We start from the raw sequence: 20065 nt of genomic DNA on the forward strand, positions 1-20065 counted from the left end.
GATTTTATAAAATAATTTTATAAAATTTTTGAAAATTTAATAATGATTTCAAAAATAGAGTAATTGGAGACCTATACTATGATTGTGTTGTTTATCCATGATTTTACATTAAATGGCTTATGATAAATGTGGGTATGACTGGTTATTTTTATGATTTAAAGAATATGTGAACTGCTTTGATTTGCCGTGAATGTGTTAAGTGAGCCATGTCATACTATTGTGATTTTATTGGTTGGTGGATTATAAAGTGGGCACTGCAGTGATGGGGGTTCCGTGGGCCAGCCTAATTTGAGGGGCACGGTTCTCAATTATTGAGCTTACCTCGATTGGAGAGGCACGTAGGATAACTCCCGAGGTATGATTTGAGTACACTTCACGTTGGCCACCACATGAAATTGGGACTCAGCCAACTCCAAGGAACGGCTGTGTTGTCAGAGGTGAAATGTGTTTGTGTGTGTGACAATAAACAGCCTTGGCCATCTCGGTAAGATGCCTTCGCGGGGTATCCCCGAGAATAGATTTTTGGCAAGGGCCAAGTTTTTGAAAAGTGCATAAGCCATGTTGAGTAATTGAATGAAATCCAATTATTTATATGGGTTGGGATGAATTATTTTAATTGTCTCCTATTACTCGGCTTTAGATTATTTTGATGATGTCTGTCTACTCACTGAGATTTTATAATGTCACCCCTTCTTTCTATACATTTTTCAGGCTCATAATAAGCAGTAGACTGTCAATATCATCGAGAAGTAAATTTCGGAGTTGCATCCTAGAAAGCAAGGTTATAGACTTAAACCTTCTCAGTTATTTGGGGGCCCACGTGTCATTGTAATTTAAATTGCATACTCCAGTTTTCTATATTATAGTATGTATAAATTTATTTTGTTTTATGTGCAGAAAATTAATTTTTGATGTTTCAAAAATATATATATATATATTATTTTACATTAAAATAGATAATTTTAATTAATATTTTATTTATTTATTATAAAAAAAAGGAAATAAAGAGAGAGGAATGGAAAAACTGGTACAAAAGCCTTGCGAGGTCTCGAAAAGCGTTCGGGGAAAGAATGTCTATCGAGGCTTCGCGACGGTTGTCACGGGCTCAATTGGAGTTCCGGGTCGTGACACTTTGTGACTCACATGTTATTTTCCCTCACTATTTTTGTTGCAAATTAGTGCTAGCACTATCTTGCTAGCAGCTAGTGTCATGAAGACATAATCCATTCATTTCTCATTGGTAGGTGTCTAGAAGCCTCTTGATGCGTTGCAAGTCAAGTCATGTTCCACTGATGAGTTAGTCTATGTTATGTTTATGTTGATAGACTATGCACATGTTTTATGGATTATGAGTATGTTATAATAATGTAGCCAATTGTTTGGGCATAGTAAATTATGAATGTTATGTTAAATTTATGAAGTGGCTCAAAAGCCCATATGAACACCCGAGGGTGTTAGGAAATGGTGCACTGAAAATGTGGCACTTTGATGATATATGAAATGTTGCACTTACGCTAATATGTTGAGAAGTTCCATATTTGTGTAATGTTACATATGATGGTATGCATGAGTTGACATTGTATGCCTATGGATGTTTATGTATACTTTCGCTTTGATGAATGTTTAATGATGAATGATAAAGAGGCATGCTTAGGCCTAAAAGGCTATACCTGTCTAGGTTCATGTATCGATCATGTTCCACCATAAAATGGGATGTGACAAAGTTGGTATCAAAGCTTTAAGTTCATAGAGTCCTAGGATTTCTCTGGTTGTTAGATGAATGTTTGGAGTCACAAGTTGAAATCTTGTTTTCGTTTTGTGTACCCGGGCACAAAGCAAAATCAAAGACCCGCATATAATTCCTTGTTTGTCCACCCATTATATACTTAAGAGATATGTCTAATAGTGCTGTGAGTCTATAATGTTGAGTGTTACAACATATGTTGCTTTTGTCTAGGTGAGATATGCCATCCAAGACACGAGTTAAAGATAGAGGAGCGGCAAAGCATGATGTTCCCATAGAGACGACTGATAGACCACATATGCCTACTGCTAAGGGTTGTGACAAATGCGACAAGGCAACTACTTCAGGGAGGACTGATACTTTCGCTAGTGTACAAACAAAGGGACAAGTTCTCGAAGTAGCAATTGAAGGATAGCCTCCAAAGGTAGTAGCACCTACAATTAGGGTAGTGACTTTAAAGGATTTAGTTATCGGCTTACAAAGAGTCGATTATACCATGGAGCTTCTTGCTCAAGAGATCTTGGATCAGAGGTGACGGGGTGATGATTGTCTAACAATTCAAGCATCTCCTGGGTCACAAAGTCAGGGTGACCAACCATAGGCTAGCATGGTTAGAGTTAGGACTAAGGTTCAGCTATCAAAGTTCATGAAGCTGAAACCTTTTACATTTTTTGGATCAGATGCATCACAGGATGCCTAAAATTTTCTTAGATGACAGTGAGGTCATATGCAATGCTTTGAGTCACTCTAACACTCGGATGGTGGAGGTAGCCGCATTTAGATTGGGTGAAGTAGCTCAACAATGGTATGATCAGCTACATAGAGGTAGAGCACCTGGTGCTACATCGATTATTGGACAAGAGTTTAGTACAGCTTTTCTGGAGCATTTTCTACCTGTTAATGTTAAAGACGCTAGAGCCCGTGAGTTTGAGATGTTGGTACAAACTTTGGGTATGACAGTGCTAGAGTACAATATCAAATTTACTAACTTGTCTCGGTATGCACCTTACTTAGTGGCTACTAAGGAGATGAGAGTATGAGGTTCGTTAATGGATTAGTACGACCTTTATATAGGTCCGTAGTGCCCAAAGAGTTCACTAATTACTCAAAGGTAGTGAACTGTGCTCAAAGGCTAGAGATAAAGGATACAGAGACTAAAGGAGATTAGGATAAGCCCAAAAGGGCTAGAATTGAGAGCCAATAGAGAGGTTCACAAACATTCAAACAAGGGAGTGGTTCTAGTGGCAATTCTAAGAAAAGCAAGAAAGTTGCCAAACCATTGAGGTAATAGACCACAAGACAGTCTTAGGGAGATAAAACATTATGTTATTCATGTGGTAGGAGGCATAAAGGGCAATGTCTCCAAGGATCCACCTCTTGTTATTCGTGTGGGTTGACTGGTCATTTTATTAGAGATTGTCCCAATGGTCGGAGGACTCAAGGGTCGACGTAAAGACAGACACAGCCAGCTTTACCTGCCCCATCCGTAACTACTCAGATTGGTAGAAAGGTTAAAGGAGCTAAAGGTCGAGGTGTTGGTAATTCATCCCAAGGTAGAGGATTTGGAGCCTAAGGGACCACTAGTTGAGGACAGGTCAGAGTTTATGTTTTGACTCAACAAGATGCTCAAGCATCCAATGTAGCTGTTACAAGTATAGTACTCATTTGTTCTATTGATGCACATGTATTGTATGACCCTAGTGCTACGCATTCATATGTATCCCCATACTTTGCGTCTAGATTAGGTGTGAAGTGCTCCAAAAGTGAGCAAAACTTAGTACTTACCACACCTTTGACAAAGGTGTTTATGGCAAGGCATGAGCATAGAGATTGTATTGTTCGGATTGGGAGTAAGGACACTTCAACAAATCTAATTTTGTTGGACATGTTATAGTTTGATGCGATATTGGGTATGGAATAGTTGTCACCAAATTATGCTTGTGTTGATTAACACTACAAGGTGGTACACCTTAACTATTTAAGAGAGAAACCATTTAGTATCTAAGGCGATCATAGTACAATGACAGGTAATATGATTTTAGCTTTAGAGGGTAAGAGACTGATTGGTCATGGATGTCAAGGATTCTTAGCATTAGTTAAAGACACCTAGACGGTGGTGGGTGGGGTGGCTGACATGCCAATTTTGAGGGAGTTCACTGATGTGTCTCCCGAAGAGTTGCCTAGATTACCCCTAGATAAAGATATAGAGTTTTTCATCGACTTAGTATAGGTACAAGTCCTATATCTATACCACCATATCGAATGGCACTAGTTAAGAGAGCTCAAGGATCAGTTAGAGGACTTGTTGGACAAGGGGTTAATTCATCTTAGTGTGTCACCATGGGGTGCACCGATGCTATTCGTAAAAAAAAGGATGGTTTAATGAGACTGCATTACTGATAGTTGAACAAGGCGACGGTGAAGAATAAGTATCCTTTACCATGAATTGATGATTTGTTTGATCAGCTCTAGAAAACCCAATGTTTTTCTAAGATTAACTTAAGGTTAACCTATCATAAGTTGAGAATTAGGAAAGAGGATGTGCCTAATATTGCCTTTCGTACTAAGTATGGGCATTATGAGTTCTTGGTGATGTCATTTGGGCTTACGAATGCCTCAGATGCTTTTATGGACATGATGAACTGAGTGTTCAAGCTATACTTAGATAATTTTGTGTTGGTATTTATTGACGATATGCTTAAGAAGTAGAGAGAAGCATGAGTAGCATTTAAGGATAATGCTTCAGACTTTGAGAGACCATGAGTTTTATGACAAGATTTCTTAGTGTGAGTTTTAGCTTGAAAATGTTAGCTTCTTGAGCCACATAGTACCAAAGGAAGGTGTGATGGTGGACCTAAAAAAGATTGAGGCCATCAAGAAATGTCCAAGATTTACCTTAGTGACTAAGATACGAAGTTTTGTTAAGATTGGCCATATATTATAACAGTCCGTTAAGGATTTCTCAAAGATGACAGCTCCCATGACTAAGTTGACACAGAAAGGTGTCAAATTTATATGGACAGATGCATGTAAGGAGAGCTTTAGGAAGCTCGAGACTTGTCTTACCATACTCTAGTGTTGAGGTTGCCTTATGGTAAAATGGGTGACATAGTTTATTGTGACGCATCATGAGTAGGACTTAGATGTGTGTTAATGCAATGTGGAAAGGTGATAGCGTACACGTCAAGATAGCTTAAGAAGCATGATCATAATTACCCCACACATGATTTATAGATGGTTGTTAGCTTTAAAATTGTTATTGTTTTGATTATGACAAAATGATCAAATTTGCTTGAGCATTATTTGAGTAATCCTTGACAATTTCTTGAAATGATTTAACTCCCACACACTTGTTCTTACATTGACACAAGCTTGACTCTTGAAGTTATTGAACTATATCTATAAGCTTGTATGGCTTAGTTGTATGAGTGCTTATGATTCTCATTCATTAAAGTTTGATTTAAAGATTAAAGGAAAATCTTGATGCACTCATTAAGGAGGAGTTTTGAATATATTGTTTAATGATGAAAAAGAAAAAGAAGAGAAAGAAGACTAAATCAAATAGAGTTAAATAGGTCTTCATGTTTAATTTATGTGTGTGATGCTCAGTTTTGGTTTTGTTGAATATTATGTAAAGAAAAATAGATGCATTGACTAAGGGGGAGCACCTCATTATGCATAAAGATTTGAAGCATTCATATTGAACATAGACATTGCATTCTTAATCTAGGAGTGTTTCATGATTAACAAAAATAAGAGATAGAGAATGTTGACTCTATATGTTTTTTATGATAGCAAAATTTTCCCATTCATTGATGTCTAATTATATTGTTTAAGTGTGTGTGAGAAAGATTAAATTCATTAATATATTTGGTATTTGTAAGCAAGTCAAGATGCTTGTTCAGTTGCAAGATTCGTTAATTGGTTAAACAAGCAAAGAAGAAAGAGCTACAATTGAGTCACAAAACAGAAGCCTCTTAGTCGGATGATGATGGGAGTTAGTCAGCTAAAATTTAAAAATGAAGTTGGCTGGTTCAAGAGTAGATTGCAAAACAGAGAAGACTTAGTCGACCAAGAAGGATGGTTAGTCGACTAAGAGCCTCCTGCCAAAAATCTAGACTTCAAAACAAAAACAACTTAATCGACTAAGAAGAAAATTAGTTGACTAAAAGCTTACTACCAGAAATCTGGACTTCAAAATAAAAACAACTTAATCGACTAAAAAGGCAGTTAGTCGACTAAGTGCTCACTGCCAAAAATTGGGATCAGAAGATAGAGACAACTTAGTCGACTAAGAGCACAGTTAGTCAACTAAGATCATTCTGTCAAAAAATTTGAATTGAGCACTAGAAGACAAAATAACGGCTAGAAACGGCTATTTTCTATCTCCAACGCCATAATTTATTTTACAAGTATTTAAAGCCTCTCCAATAGTCGAAAACAAAAGAGAGAAGCCATTCAAAGTGATTTTGAGCTTAGAAGACCAAAAACCTTCTTTTTTCACTTGTATTTCACTCCTACTCTTTGAAAAAGTATTTGAGCTTAGCTTTGTACATCTTAGATCAGCTAGGTGATCAATTGTACTTCATCTTTCCTTCATCTTCTATGCTTAGAGTGTCTCGCACACTCTAAGGGAATTTATTCAAGCTTGGATTACTTGATTGAGCGTATAGGTTCTAAGTTAGCCTAGAAAAATTAGTTGTTGGGTTTTGGTTGATCCTGGTAAAAGCCATTGTGAAAGGTTTTGGCAGAGCCTGGTAAAAGCCATTGTAAAGCTTGGTGAAAGCTTGGTGAAAGCTTGTGAATTTCACCGTTCATAGTGATTCACCGTTCATAGTGATTGGTTTGGAAAATCCTTGGTTAAACAATCAAGGTAGTAAATGTAAGTCTTGGACCGAACCACTATAAATTCTTGTGTGATTGTCTGCTCTATTTTAGTTTTTCATTCGTCCTTAAATCTTTCTTTTATCTTGCATTTGTCCCCAATTAGAAGTCAATTTTCGTAAGAGCCAAAAAGTGTTATTCACCCCCGTCTAGCACATTTACTTGGGACCAACAAGTAGTATTAGAGCCTAACCCCTATTATTAAGGTCAACACCTTTAGAAAGATCCAAATGGCTCTTCAAAATCCATAGTTGCTGAGGGAAAATCAACAAAAGACCATCTCTATTTGTTGGCTCAAATTACCGTTATTGGAGTACTAAAATGTCCATTTATGTTAAGGCTTATGACTATGAGTTATGGTATGTCATTACCGATAGTCCTTTCATTCCTATGATTACAAATTCAGTAAATGATGAGAAAACTCCCAAAGATAGAAATAAGTGGACTGAAGTTGAAATTAGGAGAGTACAAATGAACTCTAAGGTCATGCACACTCTCATTTATGCACTTGATTATAGAGAATATGATAAAGTGTTCATGTGTAAAAGTTCTAAGGAAATTTGGCAAAAATTAGAATTGGAGAAACAAATATGCAAAAGAAATTGGAATACAACTCCTGCGAGAATCAATGTTCAACAAGCAACATGGCAAATGTGGACAAGAAATCAAGTGAAGATGAATCCTCAAATCAAATTGAATTATGCCTCATGGCTCTTGAAGAGATAAAGGTAATGTCATCATCTTGTGAACTTAATTCATATGCTTTTCATGAATTGCATGATGCTTTTAAGGATTTAGCATTTTAGTTTGAGAAAATGAATATGAAGCCCAAAAAATTATTTCCATATTCGATGTTGAAAATGAATTTTTGATGAAAGCAAAAATTTACTTGGAAAAAGAAAATGAAAATTTGGAAAAGGATTTTGATGCTTACCAAAAGAAAATTGATATTTTGGAAAAAGGAAATTTTGATGTGAAGAGAAAATTTGAAGATTTATTAAATAAGAAAGAAAAGGCTTTCATGAATTCCTCATCTTCCAAAATGACCAAATGCAATCATTGCACATTTTTTATTTATTATTCATACACTTGTCCAATTAAAAAATGTTTACCTTATAAATTTAGACAAGTGTGGGTTCCAAAAGGAACTTTATGCAACGAGACTAACTTTCAAGGATCTAAAACAATTTGGATACCAAAAATCAAATAAAAATGTCTCTTGTAGGTGTGCTAGAGCAATGAGGAACAATTCTTGAAGAATGAATTCTCTCTAGCCACATATAAAGGAAAATGGGTGATCTCTATGCTCTTTTTTTTATGCTAGAAATTCATGCAGGGCCCAACTACCCTATTAAATTTTATTAATTACGAAATAAAAAGTACAAATGAGGGGGACCTAAACCATACCTCCAAATTACATGATCATAAAAAAGTTTCGGAGAAGCACCTAGAGTAAGGAAAACCATTTTACGTGCATAAATTTTGATGCTATGGTAAAACAAATATTCCTTACTATTACATTGAGACAATAAACTAAAATAAAATTTAAAACAGGAAATGAAAATAAGAAAAGCACCTAGAGTGGAGTGTTTCATTTTATGACCATAATTTTTACCATCGTCATAAAATTGAAACACTTCCATATTACAAAAATCTATGTGAAAAACAAAAGAAGAAAAATAAATTAAGAGCACTACTCCTTTACATTCATTTGAAGCGAACATAAGGTAAACTAACTTTATCTAATCTAGGAATACCTTTAAGCTGACCTTTTGCTTGTGAAAATACCTGTAAGTTCTGGTGCGTATGCCCCTAATTTGAAAGATGGTCTGCTGCCTGGTTTCCTTCTCTATGGATGTACGAAATCTGAAAAGATATACCACTCAAGGATCTGCGAATGGAAGCAAGCAAATACCGAGTCCTATAAGATCCCTGATGACCCTCATTTATCATGTGTACCACTACTTTTGCATCCATTTCTATCCAAAGTCTAGTAACATTGTACTCAATACACAAAAGTAATCCCCTATGTAGTGCCATTAACTCTGCCTGTAATGAATCACACAGTCCAAATTTTTCAGAAAATCCAAAAATCATGGTACTTGTATGATCTCGAAAAAGTCCTCCTCCAACAGCATTCTGAAAATTATGCTTGAAAGTCCCATCAACATTCAACTTAAACTCACCTACTGATGGTTTATGCCAAAAGAATATTTTTGGTGGATGTGGGGCTACTTGCTGAAATATTGGACCCCATGCCTAAGCAATCTGTAGATCTCCCCTCCATTGCCACCAGTGGAATTACCTCCCATGAAATAATTGGTGGATAAGTTTGAGTACTCTCCACACCACTCTATTAGGATACATACCAAGGTTCCTATGTTTCGCATCATTCCTTTCAACCCATAAGAACCAAAAAATAAATAAAGGCATTAACGTGCATATGTGTCCTTTTTTCGTATAATCACTAGAGAACCACCATGCCCATATAATTTGATAAACATTCTGGGGATGAGTTATGTTGATTTGGAAAAATTTTGTAAAATAATTCCAAACCTGTGTAGCAATTGGGCATTCCAGCATGACATGCAAGAAAGACTCTTCTGAATTGCAATGTTGGCATTTAGAAACTAACTGGAATCCTTTGGTTTTCAATCGCATGTCAACTAGGATCCAATCTTGTAACAACCTCTAAAGGAAAAAAAAGATAGTTAAAGGAATGCTTTTATGCCAAATTAAATTGAACACTTAATTTACCGATTGGCGTTGTCGAATCATCTCCCAAGCGGACTTAGTATTGAATTGCCCATCCGAGGTTGGCACCCAATACACCCTATCATCACTAGAAGGATCTATCGAAATTTTTAGAATTTCCATTTAAACATCCTCCTGCAACATATTGTTCAACTTATCCACATTCCATTTTCCATCCTCATAGAAATAGGAGACTCTCGACATCGATGAAACAAATGATGGAAAACGATTAACCAAGGGAGTTTCACCCATCCAACAATCAGGCCAGAAGAATAACTCACCCTTACCAATCCGCCATCTAGTGTATTGCTCTGTGGTTGGGCAAATTGGCAACCATCCATTTCCATGTTTGTGAATCATGAAGTTTCGGCTAAACATACCTCATAATTTTGCCAGTACAATATTTAGTCTACATAAATCGCATCCAAATGTTGTTACAGGACATAAACCTCCACCAAAGCTTCATGCTAAATGCCTCAAACACATCACCTAGGCTGTGAATGTCCAATCCTCCCTCATTGGATGGAAGAGTGGTCTTTTGCCACCAACCCCAATGAATGTGTCTAGTGCCTGTTGAACCTCCCCATAAGAAATTATTGAACATTCTTTCAATTTTCTCAATCACATAGATAGAGAGCTTAAAGACTTGGAGCAAATAGATAGGAAAAGAAGACAGAACACTTCGTAATAACGTTATTCGCCCAGTCGAAGATAAAATTTTGTTGTCCCATCCTTCTATACACTCCGAATCTTTTCCACCAACTCATCAAATAACATTACCTTTTTCGAACCTTTATAAAGCGGCACCCCTAAATACATGATAGGTAGGCACTTGTGGATGAAACTAGTAGCTTGAGAGATGATCTGTATGCGCGAATTTGCCACATTTTGATGAGTGATAAAGCAGCTTTTAGAGTGGTTTATTCGCTGTCCAAAAATCTCCTCATAATCTTGCAAGAACTTTAGAATCTTTTATAAAGAGGATTTGGCACCATTAGTGAATATAAGAATATCATCCGCAAAAGCCAAGTGGCTGACTATCATGGAGCAATCAGAAATATAGTGCAGAGATAGATATCGAGCAAACAAAGCATTAACCCTCGGGATAAATATTCAGCAGCCAGAATGAACAAAATAGGAGAAATGGAGTCGCCCTGTTTGAGTCCCCTTTCTGACTTGAAGTACCCCACAACACGACCATTTATCAGCAAAGAAAACCAGCAATTAGAGATGCAACGATGAATCATGCAGATCCACTGAGAATTAAATCCGAATTGCTCTAGCATTCTATAAAGAAAATCCCATTCAAGCCGATCATATGCCTTCATCATGTCCAACTTGAGAGCAATATTTCCACCCCTTGACTTTCGGTCATCCTTCCCAATTAGTTCCTGTGTAAGTAGGATGTTGTCACTAATCAATCTCCCCCCTATGAAGCCGCTCTGATTATCTATAATAATGGAAGGAAGCATCTTTGCAAGGAGATTAGCTAAAATCTTAGTAATGATTTTATTTAAAACATTATAAAGACTTATCGGTCTAAAATTGCTCCATGTCGAGGCAGTATGATTCTTGGGCAGCAGCACAATTATTGTGGACGTGATTCCCTTTGGGAGGTCAACCCCATGAAAGAAATCAACTACTGCGTCTAGGAGGTCATTAACAATTATATCCCAACATTGTTGATAAAAATATGAGGAGAATCCATTAGGGCCAGCAACGCTATCCTTGTCAATATTAAAAACTGCCACTTTCAACTCCTCCCTAGATGGCTCTGCACATAAACTCAGATTATCATTATCAGAAATAATAGCAGGAATCAACGAGGCATCAAACCTGGCTATATTACATGGTTCTTTCTTCATGAGGGAGGAAAACAAATCCACTGGAAAGGACTTTGCTGCGTCCGGTTCTTCAATCCAACTGCTATCCAAATTTTGAATCTTGAATATATGGCTTTTAATTCATTTCTTCTTAACCCGCATGTGGAAGAACTTGGTGTTGCGCTCACCCTCCACAAGCCATTTAATACCATATTTTTGCTTCTAGAATAATTCTTCCAGACTAAGATAATGATTAAGCTGTGCATACACTTTGTTCATTGCTGCACGATTCTCAATTGACTGCTCTTGTTGAAAAATTAATTCGCAATTTGTAACTCTTTGTTCCGCCACCTTCAAGTTGTGAAAAATGTCTCCAAAGACCTCCTTATTCCATCATTTTAAAGCCTGTTTCAATCGACGTTGCTTTGCCCAAAAAGCTTGTATACTTGATCCAGTAATGGGAAGATTCCAGTTCTGTGCCACAAAATTTTTAAACCCATGATGAAGAACCCAAGCATGCAACAACCGAAAGGATAAGGGAATTCTATCTTTATTCATGGAACAGGAAATCAGTAATGGACAGTGATCTGATCCATCCCTATTTAGGTGCTGTATACATGTCGATGGAAAAAACTCTGCCCAATGATGATTATACACCATTCTATCCAACCATTGGAACAACTGGTTATTGGTCCAAGTGAATGGATTTCCTTTATAGCCACCATCTATTAAATCGCAATCAAGTAGAGTAGTAGCAAAGTCTTCCATAGAACCTCTATGCGAAACTGCACCATTCAACTGCTCTCCACTATGTAAAATGATAGTAAAGTCACCCCTAACTATCCACGGTGTCTAAATATCCACAGCCAAGTTCCTCAAGCAGTCCCATAACCCCAACCTCTCAGTTCTAGTACATTTAGCATAGATAAAGAATGCTGGCAATGGTAATTCCAGCCACAGTAAGGAGAGTTTGATGTGCAAACATTGCACATGATCTAAAAGCATTGCACAACTCAAGTCAAAAGAATGGAAAAGCCAGATTTTTTGTGTGCAATTTGTAAACACTTTCTCAAAACCCAAACTTCCTTCTCATAAACTCAGCTTTAGAAGCATCAACCATTGGCTCCAATATCACTAAAATTTTTATTTTATGCACTAACTGCAGGTTTTTGATCCTTCTATGAATTACTGCACTTGAAACACCCTTTACATTCCACACAACTGCACTAATCATGATCGGGTTCTAGCTGCATAACTTACCGAGATGGAATCTTCATCAGAGATTCCATCATTCCCTCCTACTTCCACTGCTTCCTTTGAGGCCAGATTAGTTATTTTTCCAATTGAAATTGCAGTATTCGAGTTCCTTCTGCATCACGACAATGGGTGGACTTCCATCTCTGAATAAGTTCCTGACAATGAAAGTATAACTTATTTCTTAATTATACATATACTTGCCGGAGGGGGACTCTAAATTGGGAAGATTATCATCATTTCCTGCCATCCTTTCACTTGAATTGGATCCTTTAGAATAAATCCAAATATTTGCAGCTTGGGTCTGTGTCTGACTTGCACCTTCTCTCATTATTGGACTGTGCTCTCCACTTCCTTCTAATGTGTCAATTGACATGTTCTGACCTTTCAACTCTCTCTTTGCCCTTAACTGTCCTTTCAATTGCCGCAAAGCCTCTCTCTACGTCAATGGGTCCATATTAGCATTTTTTAAAATCTGGTATGCACCTGCCTGTCTCGTGCCCTGCTGTGCCATCTTGTCCTGGTCTACAAAAAAAATCAATTCTTGCTCTCTCTCGCCCGTGACTCTATTTTCATGCACGTGAAGGGGGGGACGTGGGGCAAGCCCTTTAACCGTCGGTCTCTCACCGCAAAAGGCTGTTGTCCATGATCCTTCAGTTCCGACAAGTATTGTCCTAATGCCCAGAGGGTCTCGGTCAAGGTTTTTTTCTAGTTTACTGTCAGTAGACCTCTCTATCTCCTCATGTAGAGAATTTTCTTTGGACAAAAAATTGATATCTTTCTTCGCAGCAACCCCTTTGTCCCCCTCTTCGGTCAAATCCTATTGCAGGTGATTGACTTTACGTACAATACTACCCATTTTTAAAGCCTTCACTATTGCACTCTAGTCCCGCGGGCCATACTTGCTTTTGGAAAAGCTAATCGCAAGCCTGGCATCTGCTGCTGTCTTATCAGGCTGCCAAGAGTCTTTTTTATTTTCCCCATCTTCAGCTGCTTTGTCTGACATCTCTATTGCTAGTTTTGAAATACCTTCACTGCCTACTACTGCCATACGGAGCTGAGCACTGCCAACAACTGCAACCGGGCCGGCTACAAGTCGAGCTCTCTCATCTAACTTGCCATGCATGTTCTGGACATCCATCTCGCCTCCACTTTTTTTCAACTGCTGTACTTCCCCATGCAGAATGAGTACGTCTAACTGTTCCTCTCTTGCATGCTCTGACCGCTCCCTTCCTCTTACTTTGTTTCCCATTTGCCCAAGCTTTTCATATTCGTGAAATAAAGTCTGGACGTCTCTCTCTACGATCTACAACTTTGCAAAATTTTTTGCTGCTTTCTCTGCATCAGCTGAACTACCAGTGCCATGCTATCCCATCACGCCCTTCCTCTGCTCGTTTATTGCTTCTCGAGGCCCAGTCAAGTCTCCACCTTCGACTTACAATAAATGCCCGACAGTTGCATAGGCAGGCATATCATGCTCGATAGCCGCTGTAGTTTTTGGGTGAGCATGGCACTATTCAGCTACCCTATTCACCCCTATTCGACGTGCATTCTCGGTTCGACAACCTCACCCTCTTCCAATGTACCAAAACAGTTCGCTAGCGGCACCGTTACCTTACCCCAAACCTGTGCCTCAACCTCTCGACCTGCAGTCTCTTTTTCCCCATTTTTCCTCGATTATCCAACCATTTGCCATTACGTATTCTGTTTCAGCTGACCCAACAGCATCGGTTCTTTTTCTTTTCCTTTTTCTTGTTTTTGCTTCTGTTCTGCCTCCTTCTTCAACATTTCTCTTTTTTCTTCTCTCAATGTTTTGCTTACTTGCACCTTCCCTGGAGTCGTTAGCCTATTACCCAACACCAAACACGTTGAACTCGTATGACCCACATGACAACAATGCTCACAATACGTCGACATCTTAGCAAATTCAACCCGCTGTATGTAACTTCTAGTAACAGCCCCAGAATCTCGATCTTTCACTACTATCCATACTTGGTTCATCGGTTCCTTTTTGTAATCATATTCCACGTAAACCCGAGCCACGCTAGGTAGGAATTGTGTAGCTGTAGCTTCATCAACGTACAACGGCTTTCCTACGATTTTAGCTATTAACAGCAATGCTAATTTCTCATAAAAGTGGGCTTTTAGGTTAGGAAAAGAGATCCACATAGGGACAATAGGTGATTCTTTTTCTGTTTCAAAGTCTGAGCTCCATTTGAAAACCCTCATTTTCTGATTGACAATGAACCATTGCTGCCTGACCCATATCCTGTTGAAGTCTTCCTCGTTTGATAAATGGATCAGAATGTGTTTGTAGTCCAACCACCGTATAGTGTAAGCTCTAGTGAGGCCGATTCCTTTGAATGCTTGCCGAATGTCTTAGAGTTTTGGCATGCGGCTAAATTTTCCAATGAGTGAATGCTTGAAAGGCTGGGCAAGGGATTGTATTTCGTCCTCAAAAAATGCCGCTATTGGTCGGTCCTTGAAAACGATGGGATCTCTAGAGAAGGGGATCAAAGTCGGCTTGTCTCTAGCCACTATTGAAAGGAAAGATTTTTTTAGGGTTCGAGGGGATAGTGGTGACTGGGTTTTGTCTTCTACAACTTGCTAGAATTCATGGGGGCCTTGTGGTTGGTGCTAGGGGAGCTACCGACGGTAGTTGAGGGGCTGCCGCGGTGGCTTGAGGGGGTTCGACGGTCGACTAGAGGGTGGACCATGGGTGTTGGGGAGCCTTGGGGACTCATGTTGGTTGAGAGTGTTTTGCATTTTTTTATTTGGGTGATCTCTATGCTTAAAGCCTTTTGTTTATTTAAATGAGGTTTTATATTGCTTATTTATTGAATGCTTCATTGATTTATCTTAGTTTTTAAAATTATTTGCCTTAATTGAAAACTTTGGTTGCCTATTCTTACTTGAATATGAGTACATAATTCTTTAAGCTTTGTTCATAAATCTTGGCTATGCAACTCGATTTGATATGATACATGCTACAAGTTGCAAGGAAATATGAATCTAAAGATTGAGTATGTACTTATATTTTGATTTTGAATACATCATCATTCTTATTTTGAGGAAAATATTTTATTAAGATTGCTTGATTTTAGAAAAATGTTTATATAAAATTTCCTCATATTTTGTGAAATTGTTTCCATACTACTTCTTTGAGGAAAAATGACTTTTGAGCATAATTTTGAAACATAAAAGGTTGGATAATGTGATAGAAATATGAGCATACTTGATAACTTACACTCACACCTATTCAAGTAGCCTAAAATAAGGAAAATTAAATTAAAAAAAAATTGTCCTTGATTTCCTTGTGCCTAACATAAGTGGACCATTTGAATAATCTTGATTTACATTCTAGAACTTGTTTGAATAGTTCAAGATGGTTGATGATGAGCTTGAAAGTTTTGACTACTTTAATTGGTATTTTTAAAGCAAAATGAGCTTATATGAGAAAAATGTTGCCATCCTTTAAGTTTAAAATGATTTATGAATTGAACAAGTTTGCTTCATAATGAAAATACTTATGACTTGTTCTTATTGGATGTGCATGCTTGCTTGTAAGCTTGAATGGTCATAAGGGCATTTTTGGCACATGATTGTGATATATTTGCAAATGACCCTTGACATGCATAAACATGATTCATTATGCTCATTACACATTTCTTAAATCATTTAAAGCATAATTGAACTAAATTGAGTGATATTGAGCTCATGATTTTTCACAAAGCATGTCTAATCTTGAATGTTTCAAGTTGAAAAGTTTACAAAGAAAGATTAAATCTTTATCCATTGATTTTCTTGGAAAATCTTTTTATCCTCCTCATTTGAAAATGATTTATTAATTCTTTATTTTTATGATATCGCATGGTTGAGCAAACTTGATTTGACATATTTATATAAATTGCACAAATTCAATGTTGTTTGGTATTTCTTTCTTGATTGGTGAAATTGATTGAAAGGGATTTCTTAAGCATGATTTTGAGTGTGATAATTTGGCATTGATGGCATTTTTCAAGCAAAGGAACAAATCTTCTTGTAATGCTTGAGGCTATAATGATTTTAATGATATATAACTTGAACAAGTATACCTTGTGTTGAAAATGCCATTATATCTTGTTCTTATTGCAAATGAATGCTTGAATAACCTCTAAGGCATTTTTTTTCGTATGTTAAAAAATTGTTGAAAATGTTAAAGTTGATGCTTATTATGCTTAAACATTGTTTAAATGCTTGTTATAAGTCATAGTCATGCTTCATGATGTAAATTGAATATCTTTGAGCATACTAGAGACATGATTCTTCAAATGAGCATTTCAACTTTTTAGCACTTGTGAACAATGAGCAATAAAAGCCAAAATTTGAGGTCACATGTTTTTCTTGAAAAATCTTTGATCATACATGTCCAAAAAGATGTTCCAAACATGGTTGAAATGAAATTTTAAATTGTTCTCACACAAATCCATGTTTTGAGATCATTATATCTTGGAACATTACATGTTTTGCACATTTTTCTGGCTTTTCAATATGCGGGAATCAAGCATAATTAACTCCTTAGCATAGCTAGTCGACTATTGGAGAACAAAATGCAAACGATGCTGCTCGAATGATAAAAAGTGGACCTTAAGGATATGTAGTCGACTCTTGAGTGCTTTAAAGCCAAAATGGACAGGTTTCGAATTCCAGAATGTCTCATTTCATTACTTCTTGTCCTTGCAATATGTTTTACCCTGAATTTCCTAGTCAAAGATGATTCTTGACTCTTAGAACTTGCATTATGAATACTCTCATGATCATTTGGTGCAAGTACATGTTCTTGAAATTATAAAACTTGCTACAAAATGGGAAATCCTTTTTGATGAGATAAATCTATCTATTCTCAAGCATGGCACTCATATTGATTCCATAAATTCTCATGTATTTACAAAAACAAAATAGAAATATGAGAAATTGTTCATCAATGCTTGAATTTGTTAATTCGATTGGATTTTCATGTCCATATATTGAAAATATCTTCTCATGAAAATTGAAATGTTCAAATGCTATCTAGGAACAATTCTTGAAATATATTTTACGTTTGTGCTAATTGTTTCAAAATTTATTTCTTGATTATGCATATTTATTTGATTAGGATGAACTCATTGAACTTAATGAAAATATTCTTGATTCATCTACTATATTGGTCAANTCAAGATTGATTCTTTGATTATACTTATGAAATTGATCATGATGAACTTGATGAACTTCATGAAAATAAATTTTTGTTCATCTATTATATTGGTCAAGATGCATGCTTACGTGATTTTTCATTTTGCTTGACCTTAAGTTTGAAGTTTAAAACTTGACTTGAGCTATACATTTGAATATGAATTTAATTGTCAAGTTTGATCATGGCATATATAGTGAGTTGACATAGTTGAAATTTATTTTGAATATGCATTTAAATGTCAAGTTTGATCATGGCATATATAGTGAGTTGACATAGTTGAAATTTATTTTGAATATGCATTTAAATGTTAACTATGTTTTCATTGAGCCTTAACGTTTACATGATCTAAAGATTTTGTGTGCATCCAACTTTAGCTTATAGGTCACTGTAAACAACTTGACATGTCAAATAAATTATGGCCTATAGCTTTAGTTAGCAATGAATACCTAATGTGCTTTAATTAAATATCTCTTTCTTAAATCTTAATAATTGGTATTCATTGATGATTGAATATTCACTTTGAATATATTCATGAGTTGAGTGCTTTACTTTTAATATTCTATAACAATTGATATCACTCATGAATCATGAATTATTGAGAAATTGCATGTACCTGGAACTTTAATGGTTGCATTTTTTTTGAATGGGTATATGTCTGGATTGAACTCATGCTTGCATTTTGATGAACAAAATTGGAATCATGATTAAGGAAGATAGCTATGTTATTTCTTGTAATCATGTTTGTGCTTTTTTGATCATAACTTTCATGCATGATTGCAATAAATGCAAAATGCTTTAGTCATGCTTCATTAATAATGATATGCCTTTGTGAAAGTTCTCCTTGAATTGACAATTTAATATATAATTTGGAGAATACATCTTGCAATGCTTGCTTCAAAATGACTTGGATGAATAACTGCTTGAAATTGATTTGGAAGAATACTTGCTAAAAATGCTTAATGGTGATATTATTTAATTTCTCCTTGAGTTGCTATTTTTAGGAAATTTCCTGGAAATTCTTGATTGATACTACTTGGCTGATTGATATTGAGAATAAATAATGAATGCTTGACAATGATTGATACTAGTTGATGATAATTGAGAATGATGCTTGAAGACTACTAATTCCTTGACATGCCTAGGAACTACTTTGCAAATACTTCTTGAAATTATGAGTAGTTGATGCATATGTTGAACATCTATTCAAATGCTCATACTTTTTTTGGTTCCATGAATACTTGAGTACTAAGAAAATAAATTGAATATCCATTTGAATGCTCATTTATTCTAAGCTCATGATTTCTCTCCTAATGCTTGATCTATTGAGGATCTCTAACAATTTGTGTTGAGCTTATGATTTCTTAAGGGGAAGTCAATCATTGTCCTTGATAGCATAAGAAATTAAGATCTTCAACAACAAGGTTTGGTGAGATTCCACATTTGGTGTTCTTCGCTACTGGTAACATCTTTCTAAACACCAAAATAAATATTTTGCCTTATATTGCTTTTCACTTAAACTTGAATGTTAAAATGCATAATTGGTCTAAAGTCTTAAGTTATCTCAATGAGGATCTAGCTTTAAAATTAGCATCAAGCTTTATAATTGTCTCTTCTCTCTTGAGCTTTAAATTGATCATATCCTTCTTAAATGTTTTGAGCCTTGAAGTTAATATGTTTGGAATGCTTTATGATAAGGGAAGTCTTTACTAGTGCTTTACCAATTGATATAACGAGCTTTAAAATGATTCCATCTCTCATAATTGATATTGTGCTTTTACAAAAGGGAAGATTTTACTTACATCTATCAATTGGTATATCGAGCTTTAACACATGGTATTGGAAATAAAATATGGCTTATGTGCTTATTGAACATCTTTATGCTTATCTTTCTTGAACTTCATAAATGTTATTTTTCTTGAACATCCACATACATGTGGCTTTATTATTGATGATTCTTTTGATGAATTAATAGTTAAATGTGCTTAATGGGTATATTTCTTAATAACTTGGTTGAAGATATTAAGTGCATATATATGATGACTTGGAGACTTTATAGTCACATATTCATGGTTTTAATGCTTATATTCTTGATGGATTTTGCTAACCATTATTTCTTGAGCTTAAATGTTTAATGCTCACTCTTCTTAACCTTTTTTATATAACAAAAATGGGGAGAAGGTTTATGAGCTATTTTAATTTTATGCATATGTTGAGGGGGGGATTTTAAAATTATTTCGAATGCAAATTATGCTCATAGTTTTGTCATATCAAAAAGGGGGAGATTGTTAGCTTTAAAATTATTATAGTTTTGATTATGACAAAATGATCAAATTTACTTGAGCATTATTTGAGTAATCCTTGACAATTTCTTGAAATGTTTTAACTCCCATACAC

The 20065-nt window shown here is 36.0% G+C and overlaps 1 protein-coding gene across 1 annotated transcript; it reads right to left on the reverse strand.

Annotated features, from left to right (window-relative positions):
- LOC108661552 lies at positions 14155-14688 on the reverse strand. Its single transcript, XM_018118982.1, has one exon. The coding sequence runs from the start codon at positions 14686-14688 to the stop codon at positions 14155-14157; it is 534 nt and encodes a 177-aa protein (XP_017974471.1).

This window comes from Theobroma cacao, chromosome 4 (genome assembly GCF_000208745.1).
Source record: "Theobroma cacao cultivar B97-61/B2 chromosome 4, Criollo_cocoa_genome_V2, whole genome shotgun sequence".
Lineage (NCBI taxonomy): Eukaryota > Viridiplantae > Streptophyta > Magnoliopsida > Malvales > Malvaceae > Theobroma > Theobroma cacao.

Excerpts from the sequence above, each read along its gene's own strand:
- LOC108661552 (XM_018118982.1), bottom strand. The coding sequence starts at position 14,688 with ATGAGGGTTTTCAAATGGAGCTCAGACTTTGAAACAGAAAAAGAATCA.